The 19,376-nt window shown below is 39.0% G+C and overlaps 1 protein-coding gene across 1 annotated transcript in view; it reads right to left on the bottom strand.

Annotated features, from left to right (window-relative positions):
• Positions 1 to 19,376, bottom strand: part of NRG3 (neuregulin 3) — a 420,875-nt gene that overhangs the window by 60,736 nt on the left and 340,763 nt on the right. Inside the window, exon 4 of the mRNA XM_075717752.1 lies at positions 12,543 to 12,569. Coding sequence (XP_075573867.1) covers positions 12,543 to 12,569 — 27 coding nt within the window. The remainder of the gene's footprint in view (positions 1 to 12,542; positions 12,570 to 19,376) is intronic.

Here is a 19,376-nt window from a genome sequence, read left to right as displayed (position 1 = left end):
TCTTTAAAGCTAAAAAGGCAATAAGTATCAAGTAATATTCTCAGATAAAAAATTAAGAATTAGAGAAAAAATATTTGTATGCTAGTAAATAATATATAATAGCTCGTAAATAATATAGATCAGGAACCACTTAAAACATATTGCACAGGGAGATTAGTACATAAAGACAGAGATAGCAAAGAGGGAAGGGATACTCTAAGCTATTTTAACAAGTACGTAGATCCTTGCACTTCAGTGCTCCTCACAAATAACTAAAAGGCAGTTGGGACCTTGGAGATAAACATGAGGTCAGCAAAAAGAACTCTGAAAAAACTGAAGGCTAGCATTTATTACTGAATTACAAAAGAGGTTTTAAGCTCCAGCATAAAAGAAATAAAATAAGAAGCTCTGAATAATAGGTGCAGGTATTCATATATGGACTTATGAATAATTCAGAAAATTTAACATAACAGACTTCTGGCAAGAAAAAATAAAAGGATAACATCAACAGCAGAAGTAATAGTGATACCAAAATCATCAGGGAATAAGAAATGGCTGCAAACAGAGGTGTGGCAAACAATGAAAAATGAAAGGAAAAACACCTAAAGGAAGTAAATGTAAATTTAAAGCTATTCTCTCAAGAACTGTGATACAAGTAATGACAGCGAGGGACAGACTCCTTTGAACAGCAGAAGACCTTGCAAGCAGGTCTATCGGCACAGCTGTGCTATCAACACAAGCATCAATATTTTTTAGAACACTTGAGAGCAAAAGAATGAAGGATAAGATGAAGATATCAAAGAGACTGAGCAAGCAGTAAAGATGACAAAAGGATAAATGAAATGATTGATGGTACAAACCTTGATACGATAAAGAATAAGGAGTATAGAATGGGACAAAACAGTAATGTTACATCATGGGATGTATTTATGAGAAGATAATTCCAAGACAAGTGAATCATATACTGGTATTTTCATGACTTTTTATTAGCATACTTTATTGAGAGAAGTAACTCTAAAAATTTAAATTGAAGCTTTAAATTTATAAAAGAATTGGGGAAATTGAGCATATGTTGGGGGGTGGGGCATGGAATGGGCTTCATAAGAATTGAACTGTTTCCCCACCACATTTTACACTACCAAAAAGGGGAACAGACTATGTCCCCGATTTTGCTGCATGGGTGAGATGGTAAACTAGCACCACCAGAATCCAGGAACAGAGGCTAGACATGCAGCAAGGTATTTGGAGCACATCTCAATCCTAAACTCACAAGGCAGTTTGCCACAATAAGAGTTACAGCTGCAAACTTAAGGGTGATTCTGAATTTTCTTTACACAAGGACTGTTTGATCCTCACTGCACACGAATGAGCAAACTGAACGGGATGATTACTGAACTGATTCATGGCCTACACATGCTAAATGCAATCCATAAAGGTATTGAGGCAATGAGATGATAAAAATAGCTGATACATGAATACTACCAAGTCCTAAAAGACACAGAAAAAATTACAAATCACTTGAAAAAGCAAGGCAACGGCATTACAATACTCACCGCTTCAGCAGAACAACACCTGCCATAAAAGTTGAATAAAGCAGCATCGATGACAAGGCATGCATTTGAATTGTCTTTCAGATGTACTCTATCCACACCAATTCCATCACAGTGAACTAAGAAACTTTGACCCAATACTGAGACGTAATATATTGCCCTTCCAGTGCAGTTCTCGCAAATCACTAGTCATATTTGGCAAACCATTCATAAGTAAAAGAATTTCCATATTTTTGCTGAGGTTTTCATAAGATAATCTAGTCTCACTGGAGCAAAATCTTGAGTCAAACATGTAGCTTAAAATAAGTAATATTGGGAAAAACACATGAATAGCTATTTAACTTCAAAGAAACAGCATAACTTAAGACAAGTACATCCTTTTCTCTCCAGTTCACCCTTAAGTAACTTCTTGGAATAAATTAATTTTCAATGGCTTGATTTGTTTCTATAGCTTTTTTATAGGATTCACTCACCTTTTCCCACTAATGGTCAGCCATCTTATTTCAAGACAAGATTCACTACTAATTGAAAGAATGAGATACTCTGGTACTACCTTACCTTGAAAAGAGACTCTCCATCAGGCAGGAGAAACTTTAAAAGCACACTAGAGAGATTTACAAGGAAAAAAAAAAAAAGACTGAAATAAAATGTTTACTTGTCTTGGTGATTTTCTCTTCATCATTCATTAAATGAACAGTTAACTGAGGACACTTTCTTGTTTTTATCTTAAGCACACTACCCAAAGAACAGAAGCATAAAGAAACTTCATGCAGCAAAATTAGGAGTCACAGTGCTATTCTGACTGAGACAGGTTATTAATTTTAATTTAATAAAGTCTTTTTTTTTTTTATGGTACACCTTCTAACAATGCACTACATGCAACTATTTATAGCTCAACAATTTTAAAGGTCTGCCCTGTAAGTCCACTGTGATATACAAAATTTCCAGCACAGCTGGCTTTATATTCAGTGCATAGACTCTACCTTACAGACTCAAATAAAAAAGTGGCAGAAAAGACATCTAGACTTTTCTCATCAGAAGCAAATTGTCCTTATCCTGAAAACAAATTTAAATTAGTTGAATAAGAGTAACGAGCACAGTGTAGAATAAATACAGAAAATGAAGTAGCTGGTATTTTTTCATTAATATCCCATGCAAGTATATATTATAGTGATAAATACATATTTTTTCTTTTTCTAAAGGTGATTAACTGTATTAAGACTGCTGTATTCATTTTCTGAGCATTCATATTTTATTAACTGGGCAAGTTAGTGTATATTTGCAACTCCCATTTTTCAAATGCTGTATTACTTCTGGGTGCAGGATGGGACATTGCAATTATAAACGAGTAAAATTTCAGTGTGTGCATGTGATACTCTCCATTAAACCTAAACAGAGCAGTTGTGATACAACTGATTCATAGTTACTCTTGCAAACAGCAACACACACTTAAATAGAGTAAGTTACATTGATCAGTACATTTATGAAACTAATGGAAAAGGAAAGTCTGCAGGGGTATAGAAAAAAGAAAAGAATGAGGTGGGTACAAAAGAGAGGAGGTAGGGAGAAGAAGAATGAAAGTTTAAGAGAGGGAAGGAAGATACTCCTAGCTTCGCATAATTACCCAAAATTACTTCTACATGCTAGGTTTTGTAACTACTGTTGGGGGATTTACCTGTTTTTCAGTTTTAGGTGATTTGGAGCCAATCAGGAAAAGGACAAGCTCATTTCATATGTGAATTCAGTCACACACTTGATCTTGATTTCAAGCTCCGTAGATTATATTAGAAATAAAGGAAATTCTATTGAAATATCCATTGACTTCTGCGTGTTTTAGTCAGAAATCATGAACAAGACAGAAATAACTACTAAGTTCAACACTGCAATTCTCAAAATTTCGAGTCGACTAACACTCTGAAAACACCCAAAGTCTTTGTAGGCATCAATTTTAAATACTCCTGGCTTGCACAGAGGTACTTAAGTCTTTACAGCACTGAAGAACTTGGTGCTTATCCCATGCCACAGTGGACTGTCACAAAGGCTGCAAGTACAACTGGCCACCACACAGGACGCAGGTAAGGCTCAGGCAGGGCAGCCTTTGACACTGCAGTATGGAAATTCTTCAGCCTGCTTAACTCCATGTTCCTTTCATGACTTAAAAGCTTGCACTTTTGGAGGCTAAGGTCATTATTTCAATGAGAGAAGGAAACAACTTACAGTCCTAACCATTAACAGCAATGTGTGGGAAAATACTACTAGAAGCATTAATGGTCTTAATTGCAAATAGCTTTTCTCTCACTTTGTCTCCTCTATAAACTGCTTGGTCTAATTAATTTTGTCTAGCTCTTCTCTACCTGTTATTTTGAGTGGATTTTTTTTTTTTTTTATTTCACTGACAAATAGTGAAGACCCTAAATTGTTACAGTTAATTCTGCTGAGAACTTCAACACTGTCACATTTTATGCTCCTCCATTACCAGGTTATTATTTTGTATTTCCATTTTGATTTTCCTTTCTATTTGAATGTGAAATGCAAAATTACCAGAAGACCTGAAAGGATAACCATAGGGTAACACTATATTACAATAGAGTTTACTTGTTAATGTAGGCATGGAGTAGTACATAATTAGCTTATCACAAAAATAAAAAAGGATCATGTTAATTCATATGAGAATTACTGGAAAACTGATACAATAAATATAACCACAGTGACTAAACTATATGGACATGATCCAAATGGTGTTTGAAAATTCTGAATCCATCCTAAATGAAAATACCTCACAGCGATTAATTTTACCATTCAAAGATGAAAAGTCAGCAACCGGTAAACAAAAAAGCTCGTCTGTCATCTGCATGCAACAGTTTGCAATTCTGTGACTATTTAAGTTGTTGTTAAGAGTTGAGCATACAAGAACAATACATGCACACTAATACACACTACTTGGTTTTTTTCCCCCTCTTTTTCTGCTGCTCAGGCTTGTTTCCCAGATAACTGTTGGGCTGTCTAGTCGGGAGCAAATAGTGATAGATACCCTGGGTAACTGGACAAACAGCGATTTTCAGCACAGACAGGTTAGTTTTGAAATGGGGATAAACTCATGTTGGTGGGGATGGGAAATGGGATGAGACAATTTTCAATTATCATAAAAATAACTTTATTAAAAACAATCAGCCAGAGTAGAAATAGTATCTCTGCACTTCTCCACGTGTCAATATCCTACAGCTCCTGCAAAAGAAAAGAAAAGGAAGTACATGAAAAAATAATTTAGTGCTTCACATAGCACATTGTCAATTTTTCCACACTGCTTACCCTTCTCCTCTGCTTCCAGCAATTACTGGCAGGACACTGTCTCTACTCATTCTAGGCATAGAGGACACAGAAAGATTTAGTTCACTGTCAGAAACATCAATTTTTCTATAAAACCGTAATATACATTACAAGCGCACCACTGTCATGGGACATTTATTGTGATCCTTACCTTCTGCTTTCTGAATCCTTGCATCGTTTACTGGATGAGACTTGACATCTACATAACATCTCCAAGTAGGAAAAGGACAAAATAACACTCATTCACCGTGGCTGCATAAACAGGGCACAACTCTGGCATTTGGAGCGTCTTGTCCTGTAGCAAGATAACTTCAGTACACAGTAAACAACCTTCTATTAACAAAAAACCCCACCCTAGCAGCCTAGCAATGGATTCCAAGTTCTCATGAGCACGTCCAGATTGTACTTACTACTTTGAAGCCTCCCAGGTCCTCTCTCAACTGGAAATATAAAGTCTCACTGGCAAGTCTTCTGGCGGCTGTCTCTACCATCACCTTTGACATGCAGAGCTCACCTTTGTCCTGCTAGGCTTGTTTCAGTAGTGTACAATATATACAAGTCACTGTCTACATATTTGTACATCTGGTTAAACTGCAACTGAGCCCAAATGAGGCCAAGAGTAAAATCTCAACATTGCAAGCCATCTAATTGCATTAGCATACCCTCATGGTGTCAGTTTTAACAATTCCTCAAGCTCAGCGAAGCATTTACCTAAATACCACATTCAAAACGCAGGATCTGAGACTGACTGGGTATAAGGTCACATTTAAATACACAGCTGTCTGTTCAGTGTTGGTGTCATCCAATTACCTGTATGTCATGATAAAAAGTGTTTACCTCTGAGATACACCAGCTATGCAGGAAGCTAGGGCACATGCCTAATCCTAAACCAGAATGTACACATACTTTTTATACATAGAGACATGATACAGCAAAACCCCTCTGTACGCAGACGAGATGCTGTGTCCTCAGTTGAAACCCAGCCTCGAAGCACGCATCCTTTCTCCCTGAGGTGTCAGTATAGCACAATTGTTCTTAAAACCAGCACCATGCAGAAGAGATTCGTACCTGGCACTAGGAGTTACATGGAAACTTACCTGCAGGCTCATACACAAAATCCATTTTTAAGGCTTCACAAATTCTCTTTTCTAAACCACAGATAACACTTTGACCTTACTGGCACCCCCTGAGCAGCATGTCACGATACACAGTACACGTTCACATGGGAAGTGACAGGCTAATGGTTATACGTAGCATTACCGCTGACATACACCCACTTTTACAGACTGACACCCTGCTTAATGCAACGAGCGCCTCCTCCCAACCCAGCCCCCAGCAAAACAGGGAAACCTGGACCAATTCTAGCTTTCTAAACTTGTCAACATACCCTGTTACCTATTTCTTTTTAGTTCCCATAAGTTTCATCACAAATAATTAGTAGCTTCAGTTAGAGAAAGCAGAAGAAACCAAACACAGGGGAAGGTCACCAGAATAAGTTACATATATTAACACTATTTTATCCATTTTATCTACACGGTTCACAGCATTACTGTTTTGATAAAGCACTACAAGCTATTAACAGCACACATAAGTTAACCACATGGTAAATCTTAGTCTTGCCTTTTAAAAATAATGCAAGTTAATCCAACCCAGTTCATTGCCAGTACAGAAAATGCAGATAAATTGGAAAAATGACATACCGAGAAAAGTACAGATGGTAGCACTGAATCAAGGCGATAGCTAGGTCAATAAAATATCTAGGGATAAATCCCTCCCTCCTGCTAAACCAAAATCAAACCGTATCCCCCAAACTGAGCCAAGGTGTTGTAAGGTAGCCTGCAACATGTTCACCAGATGCATGTTGACTTTAAGAGGTACATTTTCCTAAACAGCCACTGGCAGAGCTTCCTCCAGCCCTTGAGAAACCTCTGCTTCATACATTACTCTTATATCACACAGACATCAGCTGTTTCTATAAAACTCTCTCTTCTGGTGCTCATGTCTCTCTTCTCTAGAGGTGACAAATGACTCTTCTAAAAGAATCCCGTGGGAAGTGCTGAAGATCTAAAGTCATTCCATGCCTCAGGATACTATTGTTATTTTGCAGCATACTTAAAAAGGACAGGTATTCCACAAAGCAAACAGAAAGACAACGTCCCAAGAGCAAAGCCTTTACTAAATTTGAAAAGGTAAAACCAGAAGAAGGTAATGAAAAGTTGGGGCAGGATGAACAAAGGGATTCAAGGAGCGATGACAACAATGTCGGTGAACATTACAAGGATCAATGCCTATCAGAATAGCCCCTCCTAGTTCTTCAGGAATTTACTGAAGGAGTACAGATGAAATATTTTAAATGCTTATAATTACCAACAATATAATTATTAGACAGATATGCTTTGATAGTACTGGGGGATGATTGTGATCAGAATCTCTAATAATAAGATTTTGTGTAAACAGGAGCATAAAAACAGCCAATGTGCCATATTACCAGAAAAGGATCCACCTGCTTTATACTTTAAAAAAGGAGTACAGGGAAAACAGAATTTTATTTTTTAAACATATGTCCTTTAGAACACGTACATTCTTTGCTCATGTAATTGAACAATCATCCTCTCTTCCAGTGAGGACAGGAGCATTACAGGGTTTCATAACAGATAAGAGCTGCTAAATGGTAACTAAGGCTAGGACCATCCATGCAAACACTGGTTATTTATTTTCATTGTCTGTTTGCTGCTACAAGACGTTGAGTTTCAGAGGACAGCTCACCAGCTGCACATTTTGTGAGCTGTGCAGGAATTAATGAACTTTGCCTTTTTATTTCTTCGCAAACAGGAGAAATACTAAATTGTTGCAGTCTCGCTTATACTGCCTATCAGCAAAAGCAACTTTTGTGGTTCGGAAAAAACAAAATGCATCTGTCACAGTGCGTGACACAAGGTCACAGAGTCAATTTAGTTAACTGGATCATGTGTTCCCAGAGTCTTTAGGCATACAACCGTCTTATCGCAATTAGGAGGCAGTGAGAATCAGCACAGTGAAAATAAAGCATGCACCATCTTCTCCAATATTAGCAACTTCTCAGAGTACAGAAAACTGAATACATTTCACATTGTAGTCGTTGCAAGGAGATATATAAATTTTAATAGAATCCTGTTCTTGAGTTACTTTATTGCTCTGCTCAATTAAATGTTATTTAATGATTCACTACTTACAAGGGTGTAATATATCATTCTTACTCCACTGACTTCAGTGAAGCTTCTGCTGATAACTCGTTCTAAGGAAAAATATTTATTTGCTGCATAAGGCCTAAATATCAGCAAGTTAAAAGTAGCGACTAAATATAGCAACCACTATATTATTTCTGCAATTCATGCGTGGGGAGATTCAGGTTAGCACATCATAATTGTGTACACCATTGACACTGGTTTAACTGCTAAGCAGCCTAAGGATGAGGACTATTTCATGTAATGACTGCATTTCCATCAAAACCGTAGCAACCTGCCTGTTGCACTTTCTTGGGGCACTTTATTTTCAACTGTATCCATCGTACATTACTGTTACAGAACAAAAGATCAAGATTCTGGATCATCAGATTAGGTGGTGTGGGTGAATTGCTGAAATAGTCATGTTTGTTCATGTATTGTAGCAGGTTATTCCCATACTCACTCACCTTTATGTTTCATCTCTTAACACACCTTAACTCTACTCATTCGCAGTGTAAGAAATGAGTAAAACTGATGACTCCTTGTCTCGGGCACTGACTCTTTGCCCAGAACGCTTATTTCCAAAGATCACTCTCAGGCTTTTGCATCTTCTTGTGTCTGGCAGTTAAAGCAACAAATTCACTCTGCAGCTGGGACCACACGCATGAGGTTAGTCTCCACAACTCATCTTTCAACTGCTACCTGTCGGCGCACCAAAGTAACCTGATCAGCCATGTTGGCTATCAGAGATACTTGGCTTCATCATCAAATTTTCCATCAGACAAAAATAAACCATTCAGCCCTGAAGTGCGGTTAACCACTTGGGTCAAAAAATGATAATAAGCTGTAGATACTTATATCCCCATGCTATCTAATGCTAACAATACATCGCTCAGTTTGCTCATTGAATAAAAGCTGCTTCTTTCAGTTGCTCTTTTTTTTACAAGCTTGCTGCCTCACATGAGCATCACCAACAGCCAGCCTGCTTTCAATTGACGCAAAACTGTTAATATGAGTAGATTTCCAGTTTGTAGGAATATTGTGATAATATTGACTTACCTTTGTGTTGGAAATTTAAATAAAATTGCATGCACCATCATTGGCGAGACACTTTGGGAACCACGCAGACATGCGCACCAGCTGAGACCACGTGCATTGCATTCCTGCGTGAGCTGTACATTTTCTTCCCAAGCACCGCGGTGCTCTCTTACGAGGAACCGGGGAGCACAGGCAAGGAGGCAGCAAAGTCTGCACCCACTTGCAAGGAAGAAATAGTTTCTGTGTTGCACACTACTGACAGAGATTCCCCAGAGAGCTGAGGAATCTAAATGCAGAAAGCCTGACAGAAATTACCGTAACTGAGAATCTAAGGCACAGAGAGATTAAAATACCTTGCCCAAAGCCTTTCCAGAAGATCGCATCAGAGATGGAAATTGAATCTAGCTCTCACAAGTGAGTATCAAACGCAAGACTTTTTTTTTTTTTCCTTTGAGCTACTAGAATGTGTAAAGCATTTGCTTATCACCAGAAATTTCATAAAGCTTGGCCACTCTGATTACAATACTTAAATGCACATTTTTAAGGACACAGCGTCCCTTGACCACATACTTGGCTTCCATTTAATTCAAGAGAAGCTGCACGTGCATACTTCAGAACCGTACATTAATCATTACATTTGCAACATTTTAAAATGGACATGCCACAGTAATATGCTTGCATTTATCTCTGCTATCCATACAAAGAAACAGACACTACAAACCAAAGCCAGCAACAATATTAAAGTATCAGGTATTCATGTTTGGGAATGCACAACATTGACTATTGTATCCTGACAATATCCAAAAGGGGAAGAGGGTGTGAGAACACGAGAGAGGTTAACACAACAGTCAGTGTGGTGGATAAACTGAATGCATAACTCTTATTGAATAAGTTCTGCACGTGAGAGCTAAGCATCTGTTAGGAAACAGATTTCAACGGGTAATGGAAAACCAATGTACACAGCCTCTAACAACTGAGCTCTGGAACTGGCTACCACAGGAGCTTGTGGGGGAAGACAGTATCAGCTGGTTCACAAAAGGATACACTAATTCATGGACAACAGGAATGGACAGTAATAGGACAGTAAAAGGACTGAATTTACACTCCACTCCAATACTTGAGAGTCTAGCAAAAAAAAAAAAAAAAAAAGGCCACTCTCATCTGCTTTCCTTGGTGAATGTACTCTAAGCGGGATGTGTAGCTAGTGTACATTACCTCTGTCCCCTGGGGCACCTCTATAGACAGATGTTCCTACCTACATGAGATTTTAGCTTTACCTACTGTGGAAGGAGTTCAACCTTCTGTGGGAATTCAGGCTTACATGGTTTTCAAAGCAAAATTTCTGGAAGACGATGATGGAAATGGAATTCCTAAGGCAATTAAGGTTGCACATGCAATGAAAACATTAGAAAGAGCGTGCCCTGGATCACGTACAACCAAGGCTAAGCTCTGCAGCATCTATACATTGTTATTTTTCGTAATTGGAAAATACGCTTCCCACTAATTGCAGTTATTTTCTACAGTACAGAAGTAATCTCATGGGAGAGGCTTTGCATGAGTGGCCCTAACTTGATGAGCACATTGTCAGCTGATCTCTCTGTATACAGGGTGGGGATTTGTACTTTGCTATGCGTGCAGCAATGATTCCATATGTGCTTACACTTCCTAAGTAATTCTTCAGGAAGATTGGAGGAGGCTTTAAGCAGCACAAACATTTCACTTTTGCATATGAATCTGGAACTTCTTTTTTTCTAGCACACAGAAAACCACCTCAAGCCTCATTTTAGACTTCTGTCATAATATTTTCAGGCTCAAGACACAAGATTTCATTAATTTCTATACCATCAAGATCTGTTCCAATATTAAATAAGACAATCAGAAAGCTACTCATATGAGAAGACTCCTCTGAGCCAAGACTTCAGGGCTTGGCTTTATTTCAGGGCTTAAAGACATGTCTTTAAAAAAAAAGAGGAAACTGAAATCCTCAAAATAAAGTTAAAATAATTCAGCTTTACCTCCTGGGTAACACTTTCCTGCTTCCTATGGAAAGGCTCACTCTGAGAATCCTATACATATATATATATATATATATATATATATTCCTTATCCTCTTTCTTTTATGTATATGCTTGTCCTTCAACTCTTATGCTTCAGGATTGTTACTTACCAGTGAAGTTAAGCAGTAAAACTGGGATATATGCAGAGCCTTTAAAGTAACCATTTCCCAGTTGTGCTTGTCCACTAAGTCTATAAAAACACTTGCATCAATTCCACCAGTACTTTTAAAGTTTCATCTAAAGTGAAGTGAAAGAAACACTAAACTTCTGGATTTCACAGAATAGTTCTCTAGAGAGAACTCTTCTCTAGAGAGGAGACAGTTCTCTAGGTATGCCAGACAAGTCCAAAAGCAATAGGAAAAAATCCCTCAACCTGCTGGCTATCTTCTTGCTAATGCAGCCTGCCACACAGTTAATACTAATCATCACATAGGTTTCATGACAACTTATACTCAACTTGTCAACAAAATCTCCATAGCACCACTTACAATCAGTAGGCTATCATATTTTTATTTTTAAAATCTAAAAAAATTAAGTAAAATGCATCATAGGGAAAGGACACATTAAAAGTAATTTTTTTATGACTTCGATATGAATTTGCAAGCTTTTTATTATAGTGTTTTCAGTCATACTTAATGGTTTATACAAGCTATTTTTACACAAACGATGCACCAGTCCACTAACTCTGCTAGGGACAACCTCGGTTTCCCCGAGGAAATTACTTATGCTCTCTGCAGATCACCAGCTGAGCGGTGAAGCACTGACCTGTTAAGCCTGTCAGTCTCAGGCTATGAATACATTGCAGGCCAGTAATTGAGTCAATAGAACATCATCTTTTCCTTTCCAAAATTATAAGAAGCAATTATTTACTCCTGCTTTAGCTTTTTCCTAACATGAAGTTAACTTATTTATCCCTTTTCTTAGAAGTATTCCTCTGTCTTGTCTGTTAAAAGCTAATGAAATCATTCTTATTAAACCTAGTTACATTTAACATTGTAAACAACACCAAATTCTGGGGGGAAAAAAAAATTCTAATTTAAAATTTACTTTCCTTTACATGAAGATAGGCATTAACTCTTTCCTAAAATCTCATATAAAATATTATTCCTCAAATGTCACGATATGGCCATATAATCTTTATATTATGTTTCGTTAAACACCAATAAAATACCAAAATACCATTATGTAGTTTTTATGCCCCCTAGCAGTGGACAAGAGAAAAATTAAATCTTCATATAATTTCAAATGTAATCGGTAAATATAATAGGAGCCCCATCCAAAATCCACCAATAGAGGTCATGGGAGTCTACCCATTAACTTCCACATGCTTTGGGATAAGGCACCAAGAGAAATATTAGCAAGTGAAAGGAAGAGAAATGAAAACTTACCCATGAATTCAATTCCTAAATGGTCTGCTATACCCAAGAAAGCATGTAAAAGAAAAAGAAAAAAGAGACAGAAATGTTAGAAATAGACTAAAATGTAAATATCACCTTTATCATCACTCCTAGCATTCAGTTTTTATATGGCAGAGGCGCAGAATGCAATGCGGGGTCAGGGGCTCAGTGTGTGGGTACTGGTCAAAACGAAAAGCAGAACCCTGCCCTTCAAAGGGCAACCCTCAGACAGGAGTTTAGGGCACTGAGTGGTCACAGAAGGGAAGTGCATTTGAGGAAGGACACAAATGCCTTTACTCGTTATATTTATATTTGACTGAAGTGCCTCAAGCCAGCTACCTACAGGAATTTCATTTTCTCGTGCTCCTGAAAATCCTCTCTCAACATGCTATTACCATTAGTTAGACAAGGTTCTGGCTTTCCTTTTCTCTGACAGAGAGCAAAACCTAAAGAGATGAGCAGAAGGCTTTTCCTGAGTTTTGCACCTCTCACTGCAGCACAGTGGCCACACTTGCACCCAACGTGATTGCACAACTGCTATCTGTTGTGTAACAGAAAATCTGACTTCAGGAAAGAGTCGCCATGTTCCCTACTTAGCCATCTGACTGATATGATGCAGTTATTTCAAGACATTTAGAACTGAAGTGAAATTTTAATGTTTTTGGAATATTGACTGAATTTACCACATGGAGTTAAAACATTTCAGGACACTGTTTTCACCTGACAAATTAGCATATGATATGTCTCTAACAGACGGATGTTTTAGTGCAAAGTAGATTTAAATTTATATAAAACAGTTATTAATTTTAAGTTAGTAAGAGTTATGTTTAAGTTGATATGCGATTAAAGAATAACAAACTCCATCCTGCAAAGACAGAGCAACCGAAAAAATGGTAACTGGCTTTTCAGAACTGAGTATGTAAGGAGTAGTAGCTGCAAGTCCAAACTGAAACTGTGGAAGGCCAGACATTCAGAAAGGCTGCAAAACACAATTCTCTTCTGCATTAGGCTTGAAATATTTTGCTTTTCCATGGGAGGTAATAATTTGCATTATAAAGAACAAAGAAGGATTTGAGGAAAATGCAATTTTTCCTTTAAAATATAATAAAAGCAAAATATTTTAATTGCATTTGTCTTCAATTTATAATCACATTTCCTTAATACCAAACTGATTAATACATGGTTTTGCCAAAGTTTCCAAGAGCAGTGTGTGTGAGAGGAAGGCAGTAGGGAAAAAGCAGGAAGCTTACAGGAAAGACAGAGCAAGGCTGATGTGTTGGCTTGAAACACTCGGTCCCATTGCAACTTTCAAAAGTTCACTTAAGAACTATATAGCAAAGTTAAAAGAAGATTTTCCAACGTAAACCAACAGTAATTTTAAACACTTTGTCATATGAATTGTCAGCTGTGGTACCTGTGATGAGAATGTGAAATATTTGGGTTTCTGTTGAAAATACTGGGAGTGATTCACCTTTTGCAACCTTTCAATCCTTCCAGGAGAAGGCATCGAGCATCAGCTTGCTCAGGTCACTTAGCATATGAGTGTACATAACAGTTGCTAAACTCCGTATTTATCTTCATGCAGAAGACAAAATATGCATCTCAAAAGAAAAGAACATAAGATGATGCTATGTGGTATAAATACCTTATTAACTTGGCGTTAGGACAGGCACAAGTCTAGTGACACCCAAATGAATCTTTCTTTTTGGTATAAAATACATAACTCAAAACCATACATATATCTATTCCACACTGCAATCTTCTAATCTGTTTTCTTGCATTCATGTACAACTGTGATGTACAAACATCCCTGGTACATTTGATACAGGGATGTAATTTTTGTAAGAGCATAAGATTAGAAATATCAGAAGTACATTCAACATACTATATTCACAGAGTTTTGGAACCTGGGTTTTTTCCTCTAATTTTCTGTACCTGTGAAATCTGCAAATACTATCTGCGTGCAATTCACACCTTGCATCCTTCCGTAAACTAGATCAAGATGCAGTCACCAACTGCTTACTTTAAAAAATTATAATGGAGATCAAAGCACTGTAATCTGGTCTCCAAGAAACTAAGGATATTCACACATGAAGCATGATCATGCAACACCATCTTTTTAAGTCTGTGTAGAACAGCTGATTAAACAATCCTCCTTTCCTAACTGGGCCACACACGTTCTCTACATGTTTTCCATTTGCAGCCTGCAACCTCCTCTCTGAGTTCAGCAACATGGTTAAAAGCCACTTTCTCAAAAAGTGCATGCAAAATACAACTTCCCTTTAAAAAAATGGCAAAAAGGATTTTAGTTCATCTTTGAGTGGTTTATATGTCAGTGAGAGTCAAGGGTATCTGTAGGCTTCCTGGGAAACGTATTCTACTGGAGAGGGTGGAAACATGGCAGGTTCTTTATTTTAAATATCTCATGTGCCTGGAAAGCAACTTCTGCAACCAGCATAATATATATTGCTGACAAAGCTGATTTACACAGATTATGATGAAAGGCTGTCTAATGGGATAAACCTCTACAGTAAAATATCCAAGCTACCAATTTATCTCATTCAGCATAGTTCAACAAGCTCTGAGAGCAGCTACCTAGGAGTAGAAAATCACAACATGATTGTTCTCGTGGACTCGGCGCACGCTGGCGCTGGCACGGCCTCCTCGCCCCGCTGCCGTGGCACAGGCGCCGCGGCAACGGCGCCCAAGCCTGGGAGCCAGCCGGCGCGCTCGCCCTCGCGTTCGGGGAACGGGCACGGATGGCAGAACAGCCGCGGCCGGGAGGCGGCAAAGGCAGCTCGGCGGGGAGCCCGGCGGGGAGCCCGGCTGAGCCCACTGGCTGCACAGGGCCAAACACCGCAGGCGACAGCAGCGCCGCAGCCACCACGCCAGCAGGAATCGTGCAAGCTCTGCTCAAATGCAGTAGACCACGGTTGGGGGTCTGGTTGTCTTTCCTCTCCGCCGCCCCCCGCCTTTTTGTAAGTGCAAAAAGACAGTCTGTAACACAGCCATGCTCCCCTTCCTTGCCCTCATCCCGAGTCCGAGTGTGAAGCCTCTGTGTTTAAAAAACGGAAGACGTTCTGATCCCAGAAACAGCAGTGCTACTTGGGCTGCTCTGAGGCTTCAGAAGCAAAAAGGGGGTGTGTGGGGGGGAAGTCCTCGTAAGAGCCTGAACGTACTCACATTCTTCCTCCCCCCCCACCACTGCAGAAATTCAGCTGCACTCACAAGTAATCAACCCCCTCAATTTGAAACTTGTTTTCCTTAATGCAAACACGGCTCCTGCAGCAATGGCGTCTACCAAAGCGTTGTTGAATCGGGGACACAAGGCAAGGAAAGGTGCTAGAAGAAATGTCAGCAGTCGTTACAGTCATTTTAGACTAGACATTAGAAAGAAATTTTTTACAATGAGGGTGGTGAAACACTGGCACAGGTTGCCCAGAGAGGTGGTGGAGGCCCCATCCCTGGGAACATTCCAGGTCAGGTTGGACGGGGCTCTGAGCACCCTGATCTGGTTAAAGCTGTCCCTGCTCGCTGCAGGGGGGTTGGGCTGGATGACCTCTAAAGGTCCCTTCCAACCCAGAGCATTCTGTGATTCTATGATTAATCATACCCCTTGTTTGGCTCTTAATGTTTTTATCATTCTAAGATGTTTACTCCGCTAGCTACAGGAAAAAAAAACGAACCGAGACAACAAAAGACCACAAAAAATAAACAAACCCAAATCCCACATCTTTGCATCTGAAAAAACAAAAATCAGAAAAGGAGAGAAAATGACGGCTTCCAACCCCGAAGCCCACACCTGAGCTGGCCCCTGCCAAAGGCCGCCTCCAAGGCCCACACGCCCCTTTTCAGAAGGCAGAGGGCGAATGCCGGCTCTCTTGGACTAAAGCCTTCACGCCGCAGCGCGCCATTTCCAGCCGAGGAGTAGCTGGACTCTCATATGAGTAAAAGGGGCCAGAAGCCTCCCTGCTGGAAACGTGGCGGCGAGGCGAGCCCGCAGCCCTCCCAGGGCCGCGTTGCCCCTGCACCCAGCGCACGCTGGCGGCGGGGACAGGAGGGACGGGGAGAAGCAGGTGGAACAGGTTATGACCGACAGCGGGCCGCCCCTCGGTGACCAAGCATCGGCCGGCAGTTACCCTCACTCGCGCTGCTGTGGTGAAAAGAAATGATTTTGCAAGCTCGGGCTTTGGAGAGGGGTTTCCCCCGCTCTTAAGAGCAGCAAGAAACTCTCCTGGCAGGCCCGTGTGAGAGACAGCCGCGGCGCAGGGAACTGCACGGCGGCGGCAGTGGGAGGAAGCGAGCTGCGGCAGTGACCTAGGACTGAACCAAACGCAAAAATGTAAAGTATTGACCCCTGACGCGCCACAGGGCAACAAAGGACCGTTATATTGCTGTACAGTCGTAATACATAAATGACAAATTGCCTGCAGAGCGCTTCCTCGGACGCAGCGCGTGCAACGCCAAGCAATTCGCCATCAAGCAGCGCAGGTTCTTTAAGGACTCAGTTCAACAAAAATGTATACGATAGCTATTAACGTGCTGAAGCGTGGGCGCTGCTCCACAAGATGGGGTCATTAACCAAATAACGCGACGGTATTTTATTTTTGTTATTGTGATTTCTCCTTTCTTTCTGGTATTGTTACATTCTTAGGAACTAATATATTACTCAGACAGGAAGATTATTCACTTTTATATTTTATTTTATGAATATTTCTATATTTTGTTGTTGATGTGGGAAAAATACTGTGCCTTATGGTCCTTGCGCTATGCGAATTTGTTGCTAGTGTTACAGCCATTTTAATTTATACTTTATGAATACGTACGCACCTGGGAATACTTGATAACAAGCACAAGAGAAGATAAATTCGCACTCACTAATGGATTAATTTATTAGTGCTTCACACAGAACATGCAGCCTTGTGTCTGGATTGCGATTTGCTGGGGCTTTTCTCTTAGTCATATTAAGATGGAGATTTTTCATTATCCCAGGTACATTCTTAGCTACACTATGAATAGAAATATAAACTCAACATGTAAATCTCACTGATTTATGAAAGAAAAAATCTTGGACATGAAAATACTCATTGTAGACCACTATAGACATTTTAATCTGTTCTAAGCATAGGTTGACTTTGGCATGGAGGAGACAGCTTTAGGAAATCAGTGCAACAGCAAAGTATTTTGCTCTGCAAATGAAATTTATTGGTCCCAATAAACTCGTAAGATTTGTTAAATTGTCCTTGGTAGATTATTGTCTTGAACAGAAAATGCAACATGATAATATGCTGCAAGCTACCTTGGGACAGCTCAAGTACTCTGAACAGATTATCTCGCTGGAAGGAACAGGACAAAGTTTAACTCTTAAGTATTAGACCAACCAAATGTGGTCTGAAATTAAGAAGAATCCTGCCATTCAAAAGGCAGCTAGATTAGGATACTACCTAAACATACAACCTGCTACTATTTTATCCATTATGTTTTATTATGTTCGACAGCACACAGTTATCAGCCTATTTGTGTATTTAATGAAGCTAAAATCATAACTGCTTACATATGTATATATAAAAAATGGGTTTGGGGTTTTTTTTGAATCCTCAGGTATATTATTTTTGGTGCCTTATTTTGCATGTGAGCACATAGAGTTATGGGACAAGGGATTTCTCTATTCAGTAGGAAGGGTACATTGCTCCCATTTTCTCTCTGACATCCACAGGAGGTTGTCAGACTTAGCAAACTGGCCAAAGGCTCTCAGACACTGGTTTGGATTTTTTTCAGTATCAAAACCAAAAAGCACCAGCCTGTATCAAGGTGTTTTACAAATCTCAGTTATTAGAAAGCATAAAATTTGATTTTGTTGTTCATTTTAGAGACATTCTGGTAATTTATTTCTGTAATTAATTTACACAAAAGCACTCTTCGGACCATTATTTTGGGGCGCGGAAGAAATAGTTGGGATGGTTCAGGGGAATCAGAGACATAAAATAAAGATAGTTTAACTACTGACTTTTCAAAGCATCTTCACTGAAAGACATGATAGAAATTTCCTTCTGTGGGACACTGAAAAATGGACCAAACTAAACCCGGAGAATGACTTTGAATAGACTAATACCTGGTGCCTCCTTTTACCCTCTCTGACAAAGAGGACTATTAAGATTTTCTGAAATGTACAATTTCACTGGCAATAGGTAGGCTGTTCACTACATGTTAGTTGGTGTAATAGTAAGTATAGAGAATATATCAGTAATTTGCCCCACCTATGTCAAAACACAGTGATGTAAATCATACATACACAATGTAATATCTTATATTACATATATCTTACAAGGGGTATCTTATATCTTTTGTAATATCCCTTACATGATACTTGGTGAGTTTGCAATGAAATTATAAATCATGGTTACAGAAATGATAACAACTTAAAAAAAAAAAAAAAAGAAAGAAGGCCAGAAATCTGTAGAAAACTTCATAAACCAATATATTCTCAGTATAAACAATGAAAGAAGATTTACATTCTCAATTTCTATAGATAGGGCTAATTTCATTTTAAACCAAATTAAAATCCTCAATCTGCAAAAATAAATTTTGAAGACAACATCTAGAGGTTAATTGCTTTATTCGTTTCTTTTTAAAGAAAAAAAAAAAAGGCAAGAAGGAAAAAACCTAGACTTGCTGTGAGTATTTGTATGGCTCTGGAGAGGCTATAGTACAGCCTCAGGACAGAATCCACCCCCCCCCCATCAATTCCATAACAAAGGAACACTTGAAAAACATCCAGCAAAACCTGTTTGTTATATAAATAATACACATGGCTGAATAATGGAA

This window comes from Pelecanus crispus, chromosome 10 (genome assembly GCF_030463565.1).
Source record: "Pelecanus crispus isolate bPelCri1 chromosome 10, bPelCri1.pri, whole genome shotgun sequence".
Lineage (NCBI taxonomy): Eukaryota > Metazoa > Chordata > Aves > Pelecaniformes > Pelecanidae > Pelecanus > Pelecanus crispus.
The sequence above is the reverse complement of the archived record's forward strand: the minus strand, read 5'-3'. Positions and strand labels throughout refer to the sequence as shown.